This window comes from Anticarsia gemmatalis, chromosome 24, assembly GCF_050436995.1.
Source record: "Anticarsia gemmatalis isolate Benzon Research Colony breed Stoneville strain chromosome 24, ilAntGemm2 primary, whole genome shotgun sequence".
Lineage (NCBI taxonomy): Eukaryota > Metazoa > Arthropoda > Insecta > Lepidoptera > Erebidae > Anticarsia > Anticarsia gemmatalis.
In genome coordinates this window covers 7,070,528-7,092,684 of record NC_134768.1, presented here as the reverse complement: position 1 = coordinate 7,092,684, position 22,157 = coordinate 7,070,528, and the positions used below count along the sequence as shown (strand labels likewise).

General features: G+C 32.6%; 1 protein-coding gene across 2 annotated transcripts; it reads right to left on the bottom strand.

Moving 5' to 3' along the window:
* Positions 1–1,224: 1,224 nt before the first annotated feature.
* Osi8 (Osiris 8) lies at positions 1,225–10,343 on the bottom strand. Of its 2 annotated transcripts, XR_012960100.1 has the most exons (4): positions 9,913–10,343; positions 4,056–4,342; positions 2,779–2,853; positions 1,225–2,461 (listed from the first exon to the last, which is right to left on the bottom strand). XR_012960100.1 is itself a non-coding variant. In XM_076130499.1 (3 exons), exons 1-3 carry the CDS (start codon positions 10,285–10,287, stop codon positions 2,413–2,415), a joined length of 711 nt encoding a protein of 236 aa, XP_075986614.1. In that variant the 5' UTR covers positions 10,288–10,343; the 3' UTR covers positions 1,225–2,412. The 2 variants fall into 2 exon arrangements, 1 of the variants encoding a protein (XP_075986614.1); XM_076130499.1 differs by lacking the exon at positions 2,779–2,853.
* Between the last annotated feature and the right edge of the window lie 11,814 nt (positions 10,344–22,157).

Below are 22,157 nucleotides of genomic sequence, written 5' to 3'. Positions count from 1 at the left end.
AGTGGAGATGTTCACATATAGAACGACACGACTTACTGTCGTCTACGACATGTTTTCCAATGACAACAGATTATCGTGACAGTGGGGATGGCTAGATACGACAGTCACTAAACAATAAAAAAATTTGACGACAAACAATTGTTATAATGGGAACAGCTAGAGACGACGGTCGTCCAACGATAAATTAAACGTTACAATATAGTGAGAACGCGTCCTTACTGCGTACAGAACAATAGCCTTCATACATAATGCAGAAAGGCGCGGTCGCCAAATTTTATAAATGGTCAAAGGAATTGTGCCAATACGTGAGAATGATGCTTGTTTGTTTTTGCGAAACAAAAGCTTTGTCATTTTTTTTTACTTTTGGCCGAGTTTGTTTAATTTGGAGAAAAATGAGAAATGATTTGTAATTAAGATTAATTAAATAAGGTAGTAGTAATGGTAGGTACTATTGGTATGTATTCGGACAAAATCATAATTATATAAACCCATCGAAAAGAAAAACTTCATATATTTTTTTATGGTAACAATGTATTGTTTTAACTTAAATGCAGCAGCTTAAGTTCTAACTTAACTCGGTACGCGTCTTAATATTTTACCAGATACTTAAGAAACTTATGGATAAATACGTACTTAATATTCTTTTTGTAAATACAAAAATATTTACTTTGACCCAGAATTTATAGGCATTTTCACTTTGACCACATAGGCCATTTTGTCATTACGATAATGATTAATTCCTTATAAAGTAGAGAAAACTATGATGAATCATAATTACTCTTTCCGTTTGAAAGAAATGGGGACGTACTTAAAAGGTTTGATTAAGAGACAATTCTATTCATACTTACGTCTTTTTACTCCTAAGAATGTAATTTGCGTAGTTCAGGTATGTGAATCTTCATTTCCTATTTGATTTTTTATTTAGCTTAATACTCAGCGTATAAAACAACGTCAATTTCCAATATCTCGCCCTTATGTCCGCTTTTTTAATAAATATAATAACTCGAGTGGAAAGTTAATGTGTAAAAATGTAAGGGATTTTTGTAAAAAAACATTTTAAACTGTGCAAAGCCGGGATAAGCTGCTAGTATTTTTATAAGACAGTATACTTAACTAAATACCAATGGTTACGCATCAGAGAATAATTTCCGTTACACACAGGTCTCAAACCTAACTTGTTGATTTGTTAAATAAATATACAAAAATTAAAATAAAACTTCATACTTGAGTACTAACAGTTTTATTAAAAAACATTTGATGATAATAAATCTTTAGATTAATTCAATAAATAATAAACTCACTGGAACGTTAAATTAATAAATGAAAATAAATATAATCATAACATTTTGATATTTACAATGCATTTTAAATAAATGAGCACCATTTTATAGAAAATAAATATTGAGATCTGTAACCTAAGTATAAATAAATAACATTTGTATAAAATATAACATTTGGCAATCAATAATACTTTAATTTATATAAATATATAAAATATTAAATAAATGCAATATTTATTTACATATGTACATGTGGATATTATATATTTATAATTATATACATATTATTTTCAGTCTTCATATCAAATGTGATATTATATTTTATATTTGAATATATACGTACAAAGTTTATGCTCATTAAATACACATAATACATATATACGTAAAAAATATAAGAAAAGTTATATAACGGCGCTGTGCTTATATAATTATTAATTAAAGCAAACCCCAAAGTCTTGTATATAAATAATGTATGCATATAATTTATATACAAAAATAAATATAAATATACTAAACATATTTCTGGTTATTACCTATGTTTATATTGTAGGACTACACGTAATATTTAGTCTTTTAGAGTATTCGAGGTACTTTTACAAACATTAAATGCTAAGAGAATTTTCCCTTACTCATTTTTTCAATAATAATATTATTATATATTACCAAATTATTTTTATATTTTCCATTAGAAACGGTTATTATTTATACTGACCCTTAAAGTTAGTGAAATCATTTTTCATTCATAATTTATATGGTGTGTTATTTTATAAAAATAATAATGTTTTATCGAATACAATAAATAAATAAATAATAATATGACACATATAAATGGATAGGAATATAATTTTGGAACTTGTTATTACGGAACAATATTTATTTATGTGATTCAATAATATATTTATCTAGTCGGAATGAAAAATGATTTTTTATAAATAAAAAAATAATAATAACAAATTAAAGTATTGGTTAGAAAAATAATAATTAAACGAGAGACTCCCTTCAAATGTTAAATAATTATGTACTCCATAACTTGTAATAAATTAAATTATATGTTTTCTATTTTATATATTCATCTGAAACCGATTGTTCCATTGATTCGCGTAAAATTAACGTTAAGTGGTGGGTTCCGTGGCTATTGGGTGTAGGCATTGTACGCTAAATCGTGCGACTTCTCGAGCGACCTGAAATAAACGCACGAAATAATAATAAATTATTATTATAGAAATTATAATTTACGAAAAATAGTAAATGCATAATGAAAAGGAATAAATAAATCACATGCCGTTCTAGATAAAAATATAATAAATAAATATCATAAGAGTCAAATAATAAATAAAAAGTATTACTGTTCTATGCAATAGGCCACCTCGCAAAACGAGAGGGGTTTTAGCTTCTATAAGATTCGTCTTTAAGAACATTTGTGAAAATCAGGCATGCAAGCGTTACCATGTTTCACGTTGATACCTTAAAGCGAGTAGCAATTAATTCTAATACGCACATGATTTCGAAAAGTTGTGCCTTGCATGAACTCGGGACCTCGGATTTGGCAGTCCAACGGTCTAATCACTGCTCGCTTTAAAAAAAGTTGTTTTAAATGAATATTTTTAACAAAACATAAATATTTCTTCGCTAAATATAATACCTAAAGCAGAAATTCCTAATCTGTAGTATAAACAAGAATTACATGATAAATGTTTAATTAAATGTTTGCTTGAGTGGGTATTATCCCAATCACTCAGAATATTTCCCGAACATTAAAATTGAAACCGTGAAATGGTTTCTCACTCAATTTGAAATCAGCTACTTTTTATAAAAACAAAAACACAGTTTAGTAAAGAAATTCGGTGTAGTGACGTCATAGTTGCATATTTTCATGGGTGTCTAATAATATGTTTCAGTCTGTAATAATTACAATTTTAACATTATTTATGAAAAACGTTACATAGTCTGAGCATTTTAGATGAACCCCATACGAGTACAAATTTAATAATTTTGGGTACGCAAGTTAACTACCCAAATGGCCAATTCTCATCAAATCTTGGTCTAAATACTTCGTCTTAAAGGATCAAAAACTACGTTTTACTGTTATGAAGCAAAGTTCATCGTAAGTCTGACATGTCTGCGAACTATAATAAACTCTACATAACAACGTTTTCACTGTTATTGTTATCGAAACGAGATCGAAAGTGTATTGAACCATTATATCGTATACCATAGCTCACTTTATCAAGATAACGTGATGTGGAACTTGTTAAAACGTTAGACACGGTTGTCAAATGATGACCAATGGCTTGACAATGAAATTGCTACGGGTAATCAGTAGTCGGGGAAATTCTAAGAAAACGATCAAGTGACATTGGTTGAAGTATACTAATATTCGTATGAATAACTTGGTTACTTGATTGATGCATACAAAACTAAATCATGATTATGTTTTACTTCCAGAATATGAATACCTGTAAATGATTTCTCATAAACAAGTGCAAGACTATCTGCTTATCAGGTTGCCTTATCTACTAAGTATTTATGAGGAACTCCATATCGTGGGACTCATTTGTTGTTAAAGAAACTTTATTTTTTTCATGGATTTACAAGACCATGTGCAAAACAAAAGAACTATATTGCAGTTAGATGAAGAACATCAATAAAGAAAAAACTATACTAAGCGGGTTTCGAACCCCTATTTCATTTCATCTTCAGGTCCATCTAGCCAGTAATATTGACAACAGACTGCAAAGCATTAAATTCATTAAAAACTAAAATCCATGATCTCACCTGCTCCACCCAGGGCCACCATGTCCAGCAGACACAACAACCTCATGGGCTTCACCACCTCCACTTGGCGACAACAGTTTCTTCAGCCCAATAATACCAGCCAGGACCAACGCTAGCTTGGACACGATGAGTGCTTTACCAGCCAGCAGTGCGAGCGCTCCGAAGGCAAGTGGTACCATCATACCACCGATAAGGAGAGGAATGGCTAAGAGGGGAGCTAGCTTCTTCCTCCTGCTGCGACCTTCTTCTTCTTGGATCTCGTTGACATCTTCAGCTGGGAATTTGATCTGGAATTTGAGAAGGGAAGGTTTGAGTTACTTAATTAAATTTTAGTCATAATCCAAGTATTATTGAAGACCCCTTCCCGACCTAAATGCGAATTAGAGGCTCATTTTTATTACATTAACATTTTATTATAGCCGACAGTGATATAATATAATCATAGTCTGTACAGAAACAACCACCCAAACCTTTAAATGTTACCAAAGTACTATTCTAATACCAACCTATGAACCACTTACACAAATCCATCTTACTCCAGAAAATCCAATAATCAGATTAGTAAGTTCATCAATCATAATTGAAATCAGAATTGTAAAGTTTGTTATTTTTGGAACAATGTTGCAAACCAAGAAATGATCAAAGTACCAAAAAAACCCATCTCTAATGTGTAAGTATATAATTATTCATTTATTAACACGCTGTATTACTATAATTCCTGCTAATATCTTTATTTATAACCGCCGAATAAGGCATTACGTGTAGCTAAAATAATTTACGGTAGCAAAAAACTTGTATTATTCCATGTAAGAACGCGTGATTACAAAGTAACGGTTTAAATGCATAATTAAATGCAGCGCACTATTGCTTCCCTAAATACAAGAGAAAGTGCGGAAGATGGTCAAATAGCAACACGGATGATGAAACATTGACAGGAAAATGTTTTATGTAATTTTATCGATGTTGGAATTTGAAGTAAAATTATTGATCAATTTTTTTTTTCAATCAAATCTTTTTGTTATGTCGCTTTACGGATGGACAGTAATAGTCAGATCAGTTCTCGATGGATCCTCAGTCATTGTCTCGTTTAAATTTATTTTCGCGTTATGGATACGTTTATTATTTTGGGTTAGAAACCTAATAAATTATTATTTATTTATCGACTAAATACATACATCCATTCGAATCAGTTATATTATAATTAATTTTCTTTATAAGCATACAATTAAAAAAAAGCCAATACTTTTCTTATTGATATGAATCATTCGTCTGCTTTTAAGTGACTTAACGCCAGGTATCTCGACGATCTAGCAACCGTATATAAGTTTATTTGATTTAAGAAGTGCTCTAAAGTAAAGCATAAAACTTAAACTAAAGTTAAAAAGCTGTAAAACGATCGCTAACCAAAGAAAAAAAAAACATGCAACAGCATACAATAGAAACCACAATTTCTACCAGAAACATAATTACAAATGCAATTGAAATCATAAATATGGTAAAGTGTAACGTACGATTTTCACCTACGCATCTCAATTATCACGCACACACCAATTAAAAGAAAACAAAGCTTAATAGAGCATATCGCGCAAAAAGTGAAGATGTTAATTGAATGCAATTATAAGATGCACGCGGGAAAGCTGACACGGTGCGTTGTTTGGTGGTATGTGGTTGGCTGTTTTTACGGACGCAATTCGCGTCACGCTTTACGGGATATAGATATGGATTGGAGATGTACTGAATTGCTCTTTTATATCCAGTTTGTGACAATTTTGTAAATAATAGTTTTTAAAAAGAAACTGTTGAGTATAGGCCTCCCGCTTAGTGTGTTTCTTATAGGATTAACGCTTGTGTCATCCATTGCAGCTCTACACATTTAACGATGACGTGCGATCATATAGTTGGGGGCCTTCCTTGTAACCTTTACCCAACAAAAGTGAGTAGAAAGGGGCTAATTAGATAGATAGATAGATAAAAAAAAGAAACTGGACGGTTAGAAGACGTGTTAACATGTGTAAGACTGCAATAGATGAGACAAGCGCAGGATAGTTATAAAATACCTACTGAGGGGGAGGCCTATACTCAACAGTAGGTAGAAGTAAGCTGAATAGATAGATAGAAAAATAGGAATAATTTGGTAAGAAATAAATAGCAGTGATACTTGATAAAGGATGATGACATTCTGATAATAGTATAGTACTCGTATATAAATAAAAGGCAATAATATTTAAGAAAGAATTATCAATCAATATGGTTACAGTAATGTCTACTCTGATGGATATAAATAGGACCAAAATGAAATAGTGTACTTAGGAATAATATGATTAATTTGCCGCAGATGAATAAAATTAAGGACAGAAATAATCTATTTCCCATCAACGATGAGGTGAACCTCATGACTTAAGAAACAATTAAGACAGAAATACGTGTAAATAAATAAGGATTTAGTAAAAAAAAATGATTGCAATTTATTGTAGCTAATAACTAGCATGACGTTTTATGAAGCATGAAATTTTACCAGAATTGATGGTAGGTACTTAACAAAAAAGACTTTTAGTTTTTTATTGGCAATAATTGTTTAGTAAATATTACTTATTTTAAGTAGGTACCACTAATTATTGTTGATAAATTGTAAATTTTTGTAGAAACCGATGTGTCATATTTTGCCATTGAGAAATTTTGACATTTACAAATTGGTACATTCGATTAAGATATCAATGTATCAATTTGTCATATTGTTGACAATAAGTATAATTTATGTTACTTAGTAAAACAGTTGATTTATAAAAAATAATTGTTCCAGTCAAATTAGTCAGCTTTATTACATGTACAGTCAGCCACAAAATTTGCTTAATAACTGTACTTATAGATATATATTTTCAAAATATCTTATTCTCTCTCTTGATTCTTTTACGGATGTTTTATACAAAATTGGATAGAATTAGTTGGAATTAAACATTTCAATCAATTTCATACATGTTGTAGAATATAAAGTTGCGAAAAATTTAATAAGTTCGGCGACTTTTGGGGCTCTGTACAATGTATTAATTAGCATGAAATATACACAGTTACTGTCTGATTTGTGCTATTAATTTACATTACAGTTTTTTTTTACTTATATACCTAATATTTAATTTACATCCTTAACAAGTAAAATCAAACGAAAAAGTTAGAATTTTAAAATTGCAGTAATACTGTTTGTATTCCAATTTAAAAAAAAATGCTATAGCAAGCCATTTCAGTACCGTGTAAGTCATTAAAGTCATTATTATGGAGAGTCAAAAATCCGCATGGAACTAACAAAGTGGTTTACGTATTGTTTCCATTAAATAGGTCTTATTGCTTCCGTGCTGTTTCTACGTCATTTTAAAAGTTTTAATTAGTACCTTGATTCCGATTGGACAAAATAACGCATTTGTTTTTTTAGCGGAGCTATCATGATGTCTTATCAGCAAAGAAATTATTTACGTGTCGATTGGACTTAAACGATTATAAACAGAGTGAGTTATTTCCTAACAACGCACTGATTTATGCATCAAAATAACAATGCTTTGATTTATACGGCAGAATCACGCACATTGAAAGATCGCAGTGTATAATTTCCATCAACATGAGGAATAATTTAGAAAACGATCCATCTGATCTTTTACAAAACTAAACTTAGTGATTGATGTTATGCATCATTGAACGAGCAATTGTTAGCTTTCATCGATTTTCCTCCTTTAAGATACTGCTTGTAAAGCTCTCCTACCAGCATAAAAACTCTGTCTATCTATCGTATGGTTAATGGTCAACCTAGTGTTTAAGTAGTTCAAATGGCCCGAAAGGCCTTTGATATAGCTTAACGGCTATTATCTTAATTAACAACATTGCAATTTTCAGAATAAATAATTATATTTATGAAAACATTTACGCGTAATTGTAATAAAAAATAAAATAAAAATACCCATTCTTGCAAAATCATCGTAGTTAAGTAACGATTCGTTTTAAAAAATCTATTCGATTTAAAAAGGTTTTTATTATAGTTATTTATGTATGGTTGCTCGATTCAAAGAAGTGAATGAATTTTTAGGGCTTTTAAACTTGTTTTCCTACCCATATTGCACCGACTCATAGTGCGATGCTATTTCTGGAGTAGGGCAAACGAAATAACGCCACAGTCATTACCTTGTCACGGACCACGAATATGGATCAAAATAACAATAATACACGAACTTGACCTGCTCAATTTAGTGTTACTATTTCTGTAACGGAACAACTTTGTTTGGCGATCATTATGACGTTAAGAAAGCCGTCTGATTACAAACGACTATTAAACGCGTTATGAATTGTTATAACATAACGTTATATTGTCAAGGAAGCCATTAGACAGTTACGTAAGGTCATGATTTATTGGTCTGGGTCATTTTTCTGTTTTGGACTTGTTGGCTTAGAATTTAGTCACGTGCTTGATTAAAGACTTACTGTGTTAAAGGTTTGAAGATAAAAATTTATAACTTAAATTTTCTCCTACTAAAAGACATGTCTTTTATTTCCTGATAGTCTTGATAGACTTTTATCCTTTTATCCATAGATTGATTGGTTGATTGAAGGTTTTTTGCCCGTAATGCTTCAGGAACATTATTTTATACGACGAATAATTATACATAAGAATAATATAATAAACGTAACGAGCTATTATTTTAAACAATTAGTTTTATCTTAGAGTTGAATTAGTAGTAGTGACTTAAATTGTCAACATTCTCGATTTTTGTTTATCAGTTTACATGAAATCATTGAAAAATAATTGAGTAATCACTAGCATAAGTTTTTCTAAAATTAATTGAGTAATAATCATCTCATGTGAAATGATTCTCGTGCTAGAATCATTTGTCTATACAACTTCACAAAATATACCAATGAATGATTGCGAGTCATTGAACTCTATGTAAGTAATATGCGTGTTAAATGAAATTGTGATTGCCGATTCCGATCATAACTTAGTTTTATATCCTGTTGTTACATAAAAATATTATGATTCTTGTTAAATTAGATAAAAAATAGAAAAGCTGTCACCACGAATATCACCCACCTGGTTGTTTTAGTTAGCTTACTGACAGCGGTCGATATTTTATTTAATAATGAAGCTGTGTGTTAGCAAGATAATTAGACAAAGTGTGATTTGCAATGTGCATGATATCTGATAAAGTGTTCTAAGAAATAGCCAAAAAATAGACATATGTTATGTTTTATGATGGCAATTGATAGTGCTAATGTGTAAGAGTTTTTGTTAAATGTAACGTACTAAATCGTTTAATTTGTAGAAAACACATCTTGCAAGATTTATGATTGAATAGTATAAATTCAGTGACCAACACCAATTTTATTGTATTTAGTTCCTGAGTGAAAATAAGTTCTTGTTATTTGTATTTTCATATTTATTAGATAGAAAAAAAACTTTACAGAGGTGTCCACTGACCAGGGTAGATAGAAAAGCTTTTGATTGTTTCAGGAAACTTCTGTTTTTATTTATATGCAGTCGTGTCAAAATTTGTAGTGTGGTGGTAAGGAAACGGAAACGTGTGAGGAAATGTTTTTGTAACTTGAAACCAGATTATATTATTATTGATTGTTGGTTTTAGAAAGAAATGTATATTTGTGTTTTTAAATATTTCCACTATGTCATGGATAGATGACAAGTGAATAAATGTGTTTTGAACAACACTTTGGAATTGAGCCTATTAAACTTATATTTTATATCGAAATTTTATATAACAAATACTATTGCATTGTGTTCTAACTACAATAATGTATAAGATAAAAAATAGAGTAAGGGACAGAAAAGTAATACCACCACTGAAACATAACACTATCGCCTCACCTGGAATGTGTGGGACCTCATAAAATTGACGATCTTATCAAGTATCAGGTTGTTCAACGACCCATCGTCCATCCCTCTAGGAATCGCTTCCTCTTTCTCCACAATCTTCACATCTTTGTCCTTGGTTATCGTCACCCCGCTTATCAAGTTCACTTCATCAGCTTTCGTCAACCTCGTCAAGGTCTTCGCCAGTTTCCTCTTCAAGCAATGTGAGATGTCTGACTCACTGCAGTCTTTATAAGTCTCGTACGCTAGTTTCAGGTCTCCTAGTAACGTGTCATCTGAACTCCTTCCCTCCAGTTTGTTCTGTGATGTGGTAGCTGTTCTGGCCGTGGCCACCGCCGCCAGGGTTAATATCAGTAGGTATTTTACCATTTTGATGTTTGCACTCCGTGAGCTATATGGGCACTGTGGTTAACTGGAGCACTGTTTCGCTTATATGCGCTTATTTTCACGGTAGACTGGGTACCGAGAGGGATGCGCTGATGCATTTATGCTGTTGGGTACTGTCGGGAACGTATTTTGCTATTGATGGAAATCAATAAATATATTATGAAGTGAGACAAACGTTTCGTTTTGATTAATCTGTTGCATTTGGTACGACCAAAGCAACTTTTCTTTCCCAACTAAAGTATAAAGTTACGATAAACTTTTACAAGAACTTCAGTATGAAAAACATCTAAAATAGAAAACGACACGGTTTGCAATTGGAAGATTATTTTAGATAGTTCATTTATGTTCAAGGGATGTATACTTAGGGAGCATATTCTACGTCATCATTTTTACGACAAGCATCGGATCATCTTATAAATATGATTGCAGACTGTCACTTCACAAATTTCTGAAAATTCAACTTATTTCATAAAAATAGGAGCATTTCAATATAAAATTATTTACATCATAAGGATATTTTTTACTTGTAGGATAGTCACAGAACAAAAACTATAGTTTAGTCATAAATCAACCACACATTTTCCTCCCCAACTGTACTTGTACAGACTGGTTCAATTTAAAACAGTTTGATATCATGACTTAACTGTTACAGATCATCTTGCCGCTTCATCTTATTTCATATTATTGATAGATTTGAAAAATATGGGGCGAAATAATACGATCATACGTAGCTTTTTAATAGAAAAGCAAGTCAACAACATACAGTTTTGTCGCCTATACCAGTACCAAGTGGTCTAATATTTCCCATGAAATCGGTTGAGGGTTCAAGTCAATGCACTATGACTTTTTTACGTTAAGGGATAGTAAGTAATAAAAGTCACTTGTTCTAACTGGAAAGAAAAAACCTCGTGTTACCATCTTACCAGAGAGTTTTTTTAATCAAGTGTCAATTTGTTTCCAGCTAATTTCAATAACTCTATAATTGGAGTTTTACTGTAACTCCGAATATAGATTTTTTGACCTATTTTGTCAAGTAGTACGGGAATACCCATAAGATTGGCAACATATAAAATTATTATTTAATGTATTAATTTAATGTATAGTTTTAATTATTATTGTTTAGAATTAGATAAAGTTAAAATATAGTAATTTATCACAAATATCTAGCTTTACTATCCTAGATTGGAAATAATAATGAAATAACGAGTTTCCGATTTGTATTTTTTGTTTCCTACAATTTGAATCACCGCTACTGCAGATTGTAACGTATTTCACAGCTGATCACGGATGTCCGGCTCTGATTAAATAGATATTATATTCTTACTAGACTCAGAACTAATTAAATATTTGTCTTTATGAGATAAATAAAGAATAATTATTTATCATATTACTTGAATGCGAGCTGACTGATTGGACACATTTTGAAGGAATTATTGCACTATTATATTGTATAACTTGGTGTTTTAAACCGATATATTCTATTTTATATGTCATGTAAAATATTATGTTTTGATGTGTTCTTTATGCATTAGACAATTAGATACCTCCACTCAAACCTTAACTGATTATACTATCGGTATTTATATGCATTTGTGGGTCAATTCTAGTGAAATATGGCACAAGAAAGAGAGGTTTGGAAGGAAAAGGGGAGGCCTTTGCCCAGCAATGGGACTCAAATGAAAATAAAAAAATAGTGAGCGGTCAATCTAGTGGGATTTTTTAACCACCCAAAGACTTCTCGAATTGCTTAAGGTCTATCTGGGAATCGAACCCGAGACCTCATGATCAGCAGTCGGATTTACTACCAACCGCGCCACAAAAGCAGTCAAGTAGAGTCAATTATCATCACCGAATTAATCAACTATATCTATACATCACTGTTATTGATACGTCGCGTCGCATGTATCATATTTTATACCGGCCAATAAGTAATTGGTAATTAGTTTCACTCAGCAATAAAATTTGTAAGGATTGCTACACACACAATAATAATATGATACATTAATAATATTTTTTTATTTCAGACGTAGTCCATATTTCGTTCCTGGAAGTTCGGCCGGAAGCAGCAAGCGACCGAGGGGACTGGAAGTCTAGGGGAGAGGCCTTTGCTCAGCAGTGGGACACAGAAATAGGCAAGATAAAAAAAAAGTCCATATTTTATATAATACGTGGGGCGGTTATTCGGCCCAGCCGGCGATATAATCGTTTGCGATTTATGTTTGAAAGAATGCCACTTGACATCGCTGCGCCGGAATGAACGATTTGGGACAATAAGACCCGAAGGAGCAACCCCATCGGCACAAGCCGAACAAATGGTAAAAATGTTGTTTAAAAAATACTGCCGAACCGTCTATGTCGGCTGGCAATGTTTGTAGCAAACCTATCACATCCGTAATTATAATGTTAAATCTTTGATATAACTTTGCCTCAGGAAGTTCGGATTCGAACGCATCACGCACTTTCGATGTTACGCGTTCATTATCCTACTACCAGTTATAAACACACAAGTTCGTGAGAATAGATGGATGTTTGTAACGTTTTTCGAGCGAAAACTGTTTAAACGGATTGAAACATTTGGCACACAATCTACTTTTATAAATGTAGCACTGACGACCAGCATGTGTATTATGTATCTCAGTAGACAAGTAGTGTACTTCAAATTGATAGTCACTATTCAGGATATTGCTTCCTTGAGTTAATGTGTTAAATACCATAATATAATTATAATTCAAAGGGGAGAAAACAAAGTAGAGCTAGTGGCTTTCGAGCAGTTGTCAACTGAGATAATTGAAAACGTCTAACTGAACAGGAGTTGGTTTATGGTATCCTAATGTGTGCGCAATACACAGGTATACTATATTCCATTGCTCTTTTAGTCAGGTGGAAGGGACAATGAAGACGATCAGTGAGATGTCAAATGCAGGACGGGTTTATTTGGTTTCCGGGGCTTGAAGATCTTCACCTCCCCAACTCTGGGCATTCACTTAGAAATTCTCAACAGTTAACTCATAAACAGCTTTTTGGCCCAACCCAATTTTTTAACCTGAAGCTTCTGTTCTCTACGTTGCAAACTAAGCATTTTAACAAATTCTAACTTAAAATTCTGATGATTTCTTTGCGTTTCACATTTACATTGACAGGAGACAAATCTGAATTCGTGTAAGTATTTATTGTATAGCAAAAAAACAGCTGCAATTTTATGAAACTGTGTGGCCAGTTTCATAAAAACACGGAATATAATACGGGAGGACTTTTCAACAGTGATTATTTGCAATAATTGCTCTACAATTGAGAAATACTTCTGATCACGCTAGATGCGTATTATTTTGACTCAAAACGTGCAATAAATCATACTGTAAATTAATACAAAAATTCTTCTTGTGCGATTAGCAATATATACATAGGTACATCTTTTAAATCCGTATATTTTATCTATACTAATATTATAAAGCTGAAGAGTTTGTGTGTTTGTTTGAACGCGCTAATCTCAGGAACTACTGGTCCGATTTGAAAAAAATTTTCAGTGTTAGATAGCCCATTTATCGAGGAAGGCTATAGGCTATATATCATCACGCTACAACCAATATGAGCAGAGTACCAGTGAAAAATGTTACAAAAACGGGGAAAATTATGTTTCTCTTATGTGACGCAAGCGAAGTTGCGCTGGTAAGCTAGTATACAATAAAATTCTCGCGCCACAGTGTTCGTTCCCGTACTCTTCCGAAACGGCTTGACCGATTCTCATGAAATTCTATGAGCATATTGAGTAGGTCTGAGAATCGGCTGACATCTATTTTTCCTTCTTCGTAGTGAATAGAATAATAACTGTTCACCCATAACATTTTTTTATAATTTATATTGCAAAACAACGTTTGCGGGGCAGCTATTAACCATGTAGAACGTTACGTTTATTAAATTCGAGTGTGGATATAGAGATGTCTACAATACGCCATTTATATTTTGGATTCCATATACCTAATAGAATTATAATATAGTTGCACTATCGCAGAGAGGTCCGTGAACATGGTCTAAGTTGTATAGTTGTAAGTTTAATACTTACTAACCCAAGATTCGGGCCCAAAACTTCTGCGGCTGTCGTAATCAGTGATGATATTGACACTACAGAAGTGGTAATGGGGTAGTTGACTGGGTTCACGAAAAATTATATTATTAGACTTAGATTTTAATCGAAAAAAACCTTCCAAAATACTCAGGCTATGAAATTGTAATTATAACATTTGATTAGGCACTCATTTGGTGCCAACGAAAATACGAATCTGTGACGTCACCACGCCGTATTTCTATACTAAAATGTGTTTTTGACATTTCATAACGTGCTGATTTGACTGTTGTCAAGTAAGCTATAAAAAACATGAGAATAAAAGTCAACGAACACTAATAAATCAATCAATCATATCGTTCCTTTTAACTAATCGTTTCGCTGTACAATTAGTATACAAATTGACGTACAAAGTAGCACTTATGTAACAATGATAACATGCGAATAGTTAACAAAAACTCTTAATTTTAATACGTTTGTTGTTAATTGCATGTATATTCGTGCGCACGCAAATGATGTAAACTATCTTCCGTCTATGGGTTTACTTGTCTGGTAAAAAATATTACGTATCGCAGATTTAAGTTTAGTTGATGTTTAAGACAGCCCAGTTCAAATTGAATATTTTTTGCAAGTGGCTTCTCGTAACTGCTATTAGGAAGTTCATTAATCTTTAACTGCGTCTAGAAGATTGTGAAAAAGATTGTGCATGTATTTTTGATTTTATTCTATAATCAAATTATTACTTACGTACGACTATTAAATTCTATGTATCACACATTGAATTGAATAGTCGTCCTCGTCGTCGCCGTCGAAACTTAAATGCTTTTTAACTTAGTATTTTTTTAATTAAAAAATAATGTGTCTAAAATATTTCATTATACTATTTCTAACTAAAACATTATATCTAAAAAAACAGTCAAGGTCCTGTACAGCTACAGGGTAGCTTAGTAGCCTGTAGCTTAAAATCCGGAATATAGCAAAGTCATAGTTATGGTTTTTCTATAGAATAATACTTAAAATACAAGATACAAACAAACTCATAACAACAAACACTATACAACCGTATGTAATATCGTGAAAATGACTACCTTCTCAGTTTAGTATGAAACATGACATTAGTTTTTTGCTAACAGTCTGCTCGCAATAATTTCAGTGCGTTTGAACGCGCGAAATGTTCATTGAACTGACAATTGAACATCAACCGTCTGCACGTTATATTGTAACGTGGTATTATCATCACGATGGTTTGTTAAGAAATTATAGGAGTTGTATAACTTGGTCTTATTTTATCATAACCATTTTCAAGTTAGTCTTTTTCACAGCATAAATTGGTTATCACACTTTTTATTTACTGCTATATTATGGCGTCTTCGATCGTGAATGAAAAGCTGAAAGGACCGTATTTTAAACAAATATCCCTTCTATTTGACGTTACCTTAATAACGCAAAAGATGGACACGGGCCATTGACAAAATTAAATGACGATAATAAATTTTGGCTAGGACCAATTCTGCATTGACTGCATAAGATATAAGGTCAAGAACCGCAGCACCGAGGATTACGGAAAGACCTGCTTCTCACCTCTCGCCGGTTAACGTAGTCTACCGACCGACTAAATTATGAAAGTGGATTAGGAAGTGTAGCATCATGCATGAACTTGGTAACTTTAAAAAAACTTGAGCGCAGTTGACTAATAAATTTAAATAAGATACAGAGGCTAACGTTTTCGAAGTTTCGTCGGGAGTCCAAATAAGATTTGCAAATGCTGTTTTATTTGCACCTCTACTATTAGATACAATTTTATTTAGAATTGATGTTTGCTTTGTTATAATTTTATTCATGACCTTCACAACTATTTCAAACATTCCTTTATGTCTTTATCATTCACTATATCTTTGAGATCTACTTCATCATTACATCTTTTCCTTCAGTCAAATGATACGTCTACGTAATTGAAATCAATCTAATGAAATAACATCTAACATGACCGTCTGTCGAGCATGACGAGTATTGACGAGTCAGTGCACTCTTGATGATTTCACCTCTACATTGTTACATGTATTCATATGTAGTTAGCATATAATAACTCGAAATATATCAATCATTACTATATATATTGTGAAGACAAATCCTTTCCTGGGAATAAAGATTTACGTTTTAATAATAACATGACATGTATGATATCATGCTTGTTATACCTGAAGGTGTAGGCAAAGGTGAAATACACCTACGTTTCGTTATTAACAATCTCAGTCCCATGTTATAGAGGGCAAGCCTATTGCCATTACGGGGCACTATCAAACTGCATACTTAATTATTGATAAATATCTTATTTTAAATCAGAATAGTACTTTGTCTAACCCGGGAATCGAACCTCGTTGTCAAAACATTAATCACTTTTATTGGTATTTCCTTATTCATCATCAGTATATGTCCAAACAGTAGCCTGGAGTTTGGTACGCGCCCAATAAATGACATTAGGCTATTCAAATTTCATTGAGTGAGATTGTTAATTGCAAAACGTGGGTGTATTTCATACACCTCTACTACAAAGTTTAACAGGCATGATACTATGTATGTACATTATTGTACATACATCTAACGCTTCTAAGACTTAGACACTCCCCTTCCTTGCTTCATTACCAAACTAGACCGGACCGTAACAAACAAAAAGTTCCATAAATCCATAGTGGCATGAATGGAGAACGAGTCTGGAGTTGCTACATGCAACACACCCGTTGCGCGTATGTAGGCCGGTCATTATCAAGTGAGATGAGATGAAACAGGCGAATCGCGTGTAGCTGCAGTGTGTTAAGTGCTGTATTCACTTGAGTTGCCTTAGGCTGAGTGAAAAATTGAGAAATCTCAAAATTGTATACAAGAAAATTTAAAGATTAATTTATAGGCCATCAAAAACATTCTGTAAAAACCTCAAGTCTCGCCGTAAAAAGTTGTGAGATCTATATAATACCAAGTCGATTAATCTATTTAGTCTCTAATTAAAGGACCTTCTGTCTTAAGTTATTACGTATGTTATTATAATGCCAATTTAAAAAAAAATACCTTTAAAACCAATAGACCGACCTGGCCACCTATTTACACCTATTTATTTTATTTTCTACAGTCTAATTCATTAACTGCAAATATAACCTTGTAATCTTATACATTTATATGGGATTACAAAGTTATTGTTGCAATTTGTGTATTTGGAAAACTGGACCGAAATTAGACAATATTAAATTTTTCCCATGATTAAAACACTAAACCCTATTTGTATTCTAAATTTTAAGCTTCTAAGTCTGCTAGAAGTACCTTAGACTTTTGATGATCGGTGAGTCAGTGAGTCAGTGAATCAGTGAGTGACAAAATTCAAAATTTTAACAAATTGTCATTCTTAAACTACTGGTTCAAATTGACTGAAATTTTAAATATACCGTGTTTATACAATGACTGATTAGTTGCTGAAAATCCAGGCTTCTTGTTTTATCCACAACGAAATTATAGGGGTGTCAAAAATAGCCGGAATTGCTTCGAGAAAAGGATGTTACGGCCGTGCCGCTTTTTTTTGCTCGACTTGCGGGGGCACTTCCGTGCCCCTAGATAAATTTAGGCATGGCAAATGTTGAGCATAGATTCCTTCAATATTCACCTTAAATGCTGTTTCAGAACTTTAAAATACTAAACTTAAATACGTCAGGAGTAAGATATTTCCTTTTTCTACAAGGTTTATTCGTTATCTGACCAAATGGAACTCTCCTAACCATAGTTGAAATCTTAAAACAATCCCGATGTGTATACCCACTATGTGATCTCAAACTACATATAACTGTGTCATATTATTTTATAGCATTTTTACTACTCTTCTGAACCTTGCCTGAAAATTGTCACCATTTTTTCATCGTCAGCTAAAGCTGCCTAAATTGTCTTCCAAGACACGGACGTTCCTTGATGTCGATATTAGTAGCCGCAATGCCGCAATTATATATCTTATTAAGTTGCTTTAAAGACAGACGGACAAAACAGCCCAAGTGAAAACGACCCTTTATGTTAGCAACGCTAGTGCAGTTATGATACATGATGCAGGAATTTCAGTTACTGGTGTTTAACGAGTTTAAATGGTCCTTAGTGTAAAAACGGACGTATTAGGTCTTAGTTGTAAATGAATTGAGCTGTAAGGAGAATGAATACAAATGTCTTCATGCTTTACCATAAGAAACTGCTATTTCTGCTACAACGAACCGTTTCTTTTTATTTACATTTAAGGCATTAAATGATTCTTTTAGTAAATGATTTAATCAGTGTCACTATTTTGTATACTATGGACTATCGAAAAGTTTCTCGCTATTGACAAAATTCATATGTAAAACTGATCAGCGCCTCCAACGGGCGCCGTAGGAACTAAATTTAAGGCACACTTTAAGTGATAAACTTTCGATATTCTAAAGTTATGACCAGATGGAGAAAATCGTGCTAACTGATATACAAACTGAGACTATTTCCTGTCAAGGGCTTATTAGTCCCAATTAGTCCTCCATGCGGAATTTATAGTCTACAAATGATCTTATAGAAATATTTTATGTTAACGATAGTCACCATAATTAACTAATGGTTAAATAACCATCTGCATCTTCTGAAGAAAACTTTCAACCAGTACAAGATCTCAACAACCTCAAAGTGGCCCACTTCCTTTCCCATACTTCCGAATAGCCATGAGGCAATAAAATTAGCGATTAGAGTCGTTCACGTAACAACATCCTGTATATTATATAGCTGTACACTTTCTCGATTTGCATATCCTCTCGAGCGCCCCAACGTCAAAATTCGAATATACCGTTAAGCGTCCAGGCCAAAAATGGCGCGCGAAATTGAATTGGCGGTTGGCGTTTAAGCGCCGATTCCGTCATATTTTAATACTAACACCCTAGTCATACCTTATATATTTGAAATCTACATAAAATTTGCTATAGATTAAAAAAATAAACCACAAATAATATTTGATAGTGGTAGTACAATAGTCGGTTTAATCTGAATATTTTGTGCTTTAGGCATGTGTTTGAAGAAAGACTAAAAAATATTTTTAGGCAAAAAAAATAATATGACGAAAGGTCTTATCGTGCAGTTAATGAATAATGACATTAAAATCCAACTGTAAAATATACTCAAATCTTTAAAATTAGTTAAAAAAAGGATTTACAATATTGGTCATAAAGGAACATGTCGTTGGGTCAGATGTTGTTTAAGGTGCTCTCTGGCCTATATCAACCACTTATTCAAGTGTGTGCATTAGATCGTCGTCTCATTTCATCAGCTTCAATGTCAAATATGTTTGAAAGGGATAAACATAGTTTTAGCATTTCGTTTCTACGTTTTTTAAATGTAAGATCGTTTTGCCGTACCACGGTGGCGGGGCGCTTGACGGGGGTAGAACATTTAACCGTGACACGGTGGCCGGGCGCTTGAGAGGATAAGTATTAGACTCAGGTGTACAATGGTTAATGCCGTAATGCTTTGTTTGAGGTTATTTAATTTTATTGTTTATTTTACTTGGATTTTGTTTATTTTGTTACGTTGAAAGTTTTTGTAATGTAGGCTTCCGGACTAAAGATTTTTTTAAAGTACTTTTTATTTTATACCTAGTGTTAAGAATGCCTTTAGCAATATGTATCGATAGCATTGTACAGTTTAACGAAGAGAGCCTTTTGAATTTCAGTAGATCAACAGCTGAAGAATTTGTGAAAAAAACATAAAAAATTACTTAATCTTTCTAATACATGTACTTATTTGCAAGGTGATATTTGATGTAAAAACATACATACATATTCTGTGCTATGGGGAAATTCTACAAGCCAAATTAAAAATATCCACATGATCATTTATCCCATTTCGTGCTTCTAATTGAGCGTAAAAACATGCATTTGTTTGCAAATCACACAAATTAATAGTTGTCAGCGGGAATTACGGGAATTACGTAACGGAAACGGTATCTTGTACAGCTGAATCAAAATACTACTGAAGTTGTAAAAATCAAAAAAAGCTTGTAAAAAGGCCACATAAAAACGTAACACCACAAATACTACAAAGCATGAATGGATGACGACATTTCACTACCAATTTGCAGTACATTGACGGCTCGAACACGGATGTCTTTGTGTAATATAATTATAATGTTTGTATAACTGTTTCGTGCAGCGGTAATGGATAGCGAAAGTTTCAAGTTTATCGATATGACCGTTACGTTTTATTTATTGATGAAGAATGTTTAATCTGTTTTTCTATTTTATAAGGAAAGACTGTGGTTAGTGAGTCAGTCATTGGCCTTTATTTGTATCTATTTATTCAATACATTTTACGAGATATCAAAATTTTCAAGAATTCCATTCTAAGGTCCGGTAAGCTGTTTCCATCGATTTAGAAATCGTAGAACTACAGTAACGTTTAAGAGGTGGAATCTTGAACCTCATTTATCACTGCCTGCGCTACTAAATTGAGCCTTTGGTCTTAGTATTAGGAGTTCAATAAATTCTGTGTGTTATGAGACCGCAACGCTAGAATACTATAAAAAAACTAATCAAACAATCCAAAAATACCCATTGGGGTCGCCTCTTACTACATTGATTGATGCCGTCTTAGTCGTAGTCGTACACTATTATATGCAAATACTTCTGAATAACTTCAAATCAATAGTCGAACCAATAACTAATCGACCGAAAAACATTTACCCTTTATTCAAAAGACACAGAAGAAAAAGTGAAACAGATGTTCACAAACCGTGACAGGTCTTGTATCCCGTGATTGAATACTTCATAGTACTAGTTTGGTACTAAATATAAGAATAGTACAAGGCAACCTATAAAACACGACGATAAATTGATGTCATACATTTTTGCATATACCTTTGCATCTCAATATCTGGAACTCTCGTTTTTCGAAATTAACTTATCAATAAAGAATACCTAAGCATTATTAGTCAGACCTCAGTACTTTGGAGCCGTAAAATATTATCACTTTGGTACATTTAGGGTATGTTAACGTATATTTAGGAAATGTGAAAAATAAAACAACCTGAATAAATAGGAACGGCAAAGATTCTACTAACAACTGATGATAGAGCAGGTATTAGAATAACGATTACAAGCCTCATTGCGCCTGTTACAAAGCCTTAGTTAACGTATTCGAAAGTCTACATGTTCTAAAACCGGAAACCATACCAGTTTTGAAACCAGTTACGTTTATAACCTAACCCTTGTCAAATAAAAAGACCTCAAACATAACCTACAAAGTGAACTTAGAAAACCACATTCCACAATTACATGTTCTTACGTATATAAACGTCCAAATATTTGTGTCAGACGGACCAACAACATCCTTTTTCGAAAAGAGAGAGAAAAAAAGAAATTTCACTTCACACGCGTTCCTGTGTCCGGTTTACATCCAACGCTTTTCCTTTAAAGCAAATTACCAATTTAAAATAACGCTCACGAAAATAGTAATCACACAAAAATCAACCTTAAGTTTATTGCAATACAGGTTATAGAAGTAGCAAGACGATAACCAGTTTTCTGTATTATTTGTCAAACAAAATTGAGCATTAATGCTCTGGAATAAGGTATCGAGACAAAGCTTAATATGAGCATGTTCGTAAAGGTGTGTGAACTCTAGACGAGGTTTACTCTGACAAACTTAACTCGTATATGACAGAAATAAAACCAAACGATAATGAACCTTATGTAGTTGTCGAAAAGAATGATAATTTTGATAATGAGTAGTAGAAATAAGTTGGTAAATAAATGTG

Excerpts from the sequence above, each read along its gene's own strand:
- Osi8 (XM_076130499.1), bottom strand. The coding sequence starts at position 10,287 with ATGGTAAAATACCTACTGATATTAACCCTGGCGGCGGTGGCCACGGCC. Across the intron at positions 4,343-9,912 it reads TGAGGTCCCACACATTCCAG|ATCAAATTCCCAGCTGAAGA; the intron begins GTGAGGCGATAG and ends CTCAAATTCCAG. Across the intron at positions 2,462-4,055 it reads GGTGGCCCTGGGTGGAGCAG|GTCGCTCGAGAAGTCGCACG; the intron begins GTGAGATCATGG and ends CGTTTATTTCAG.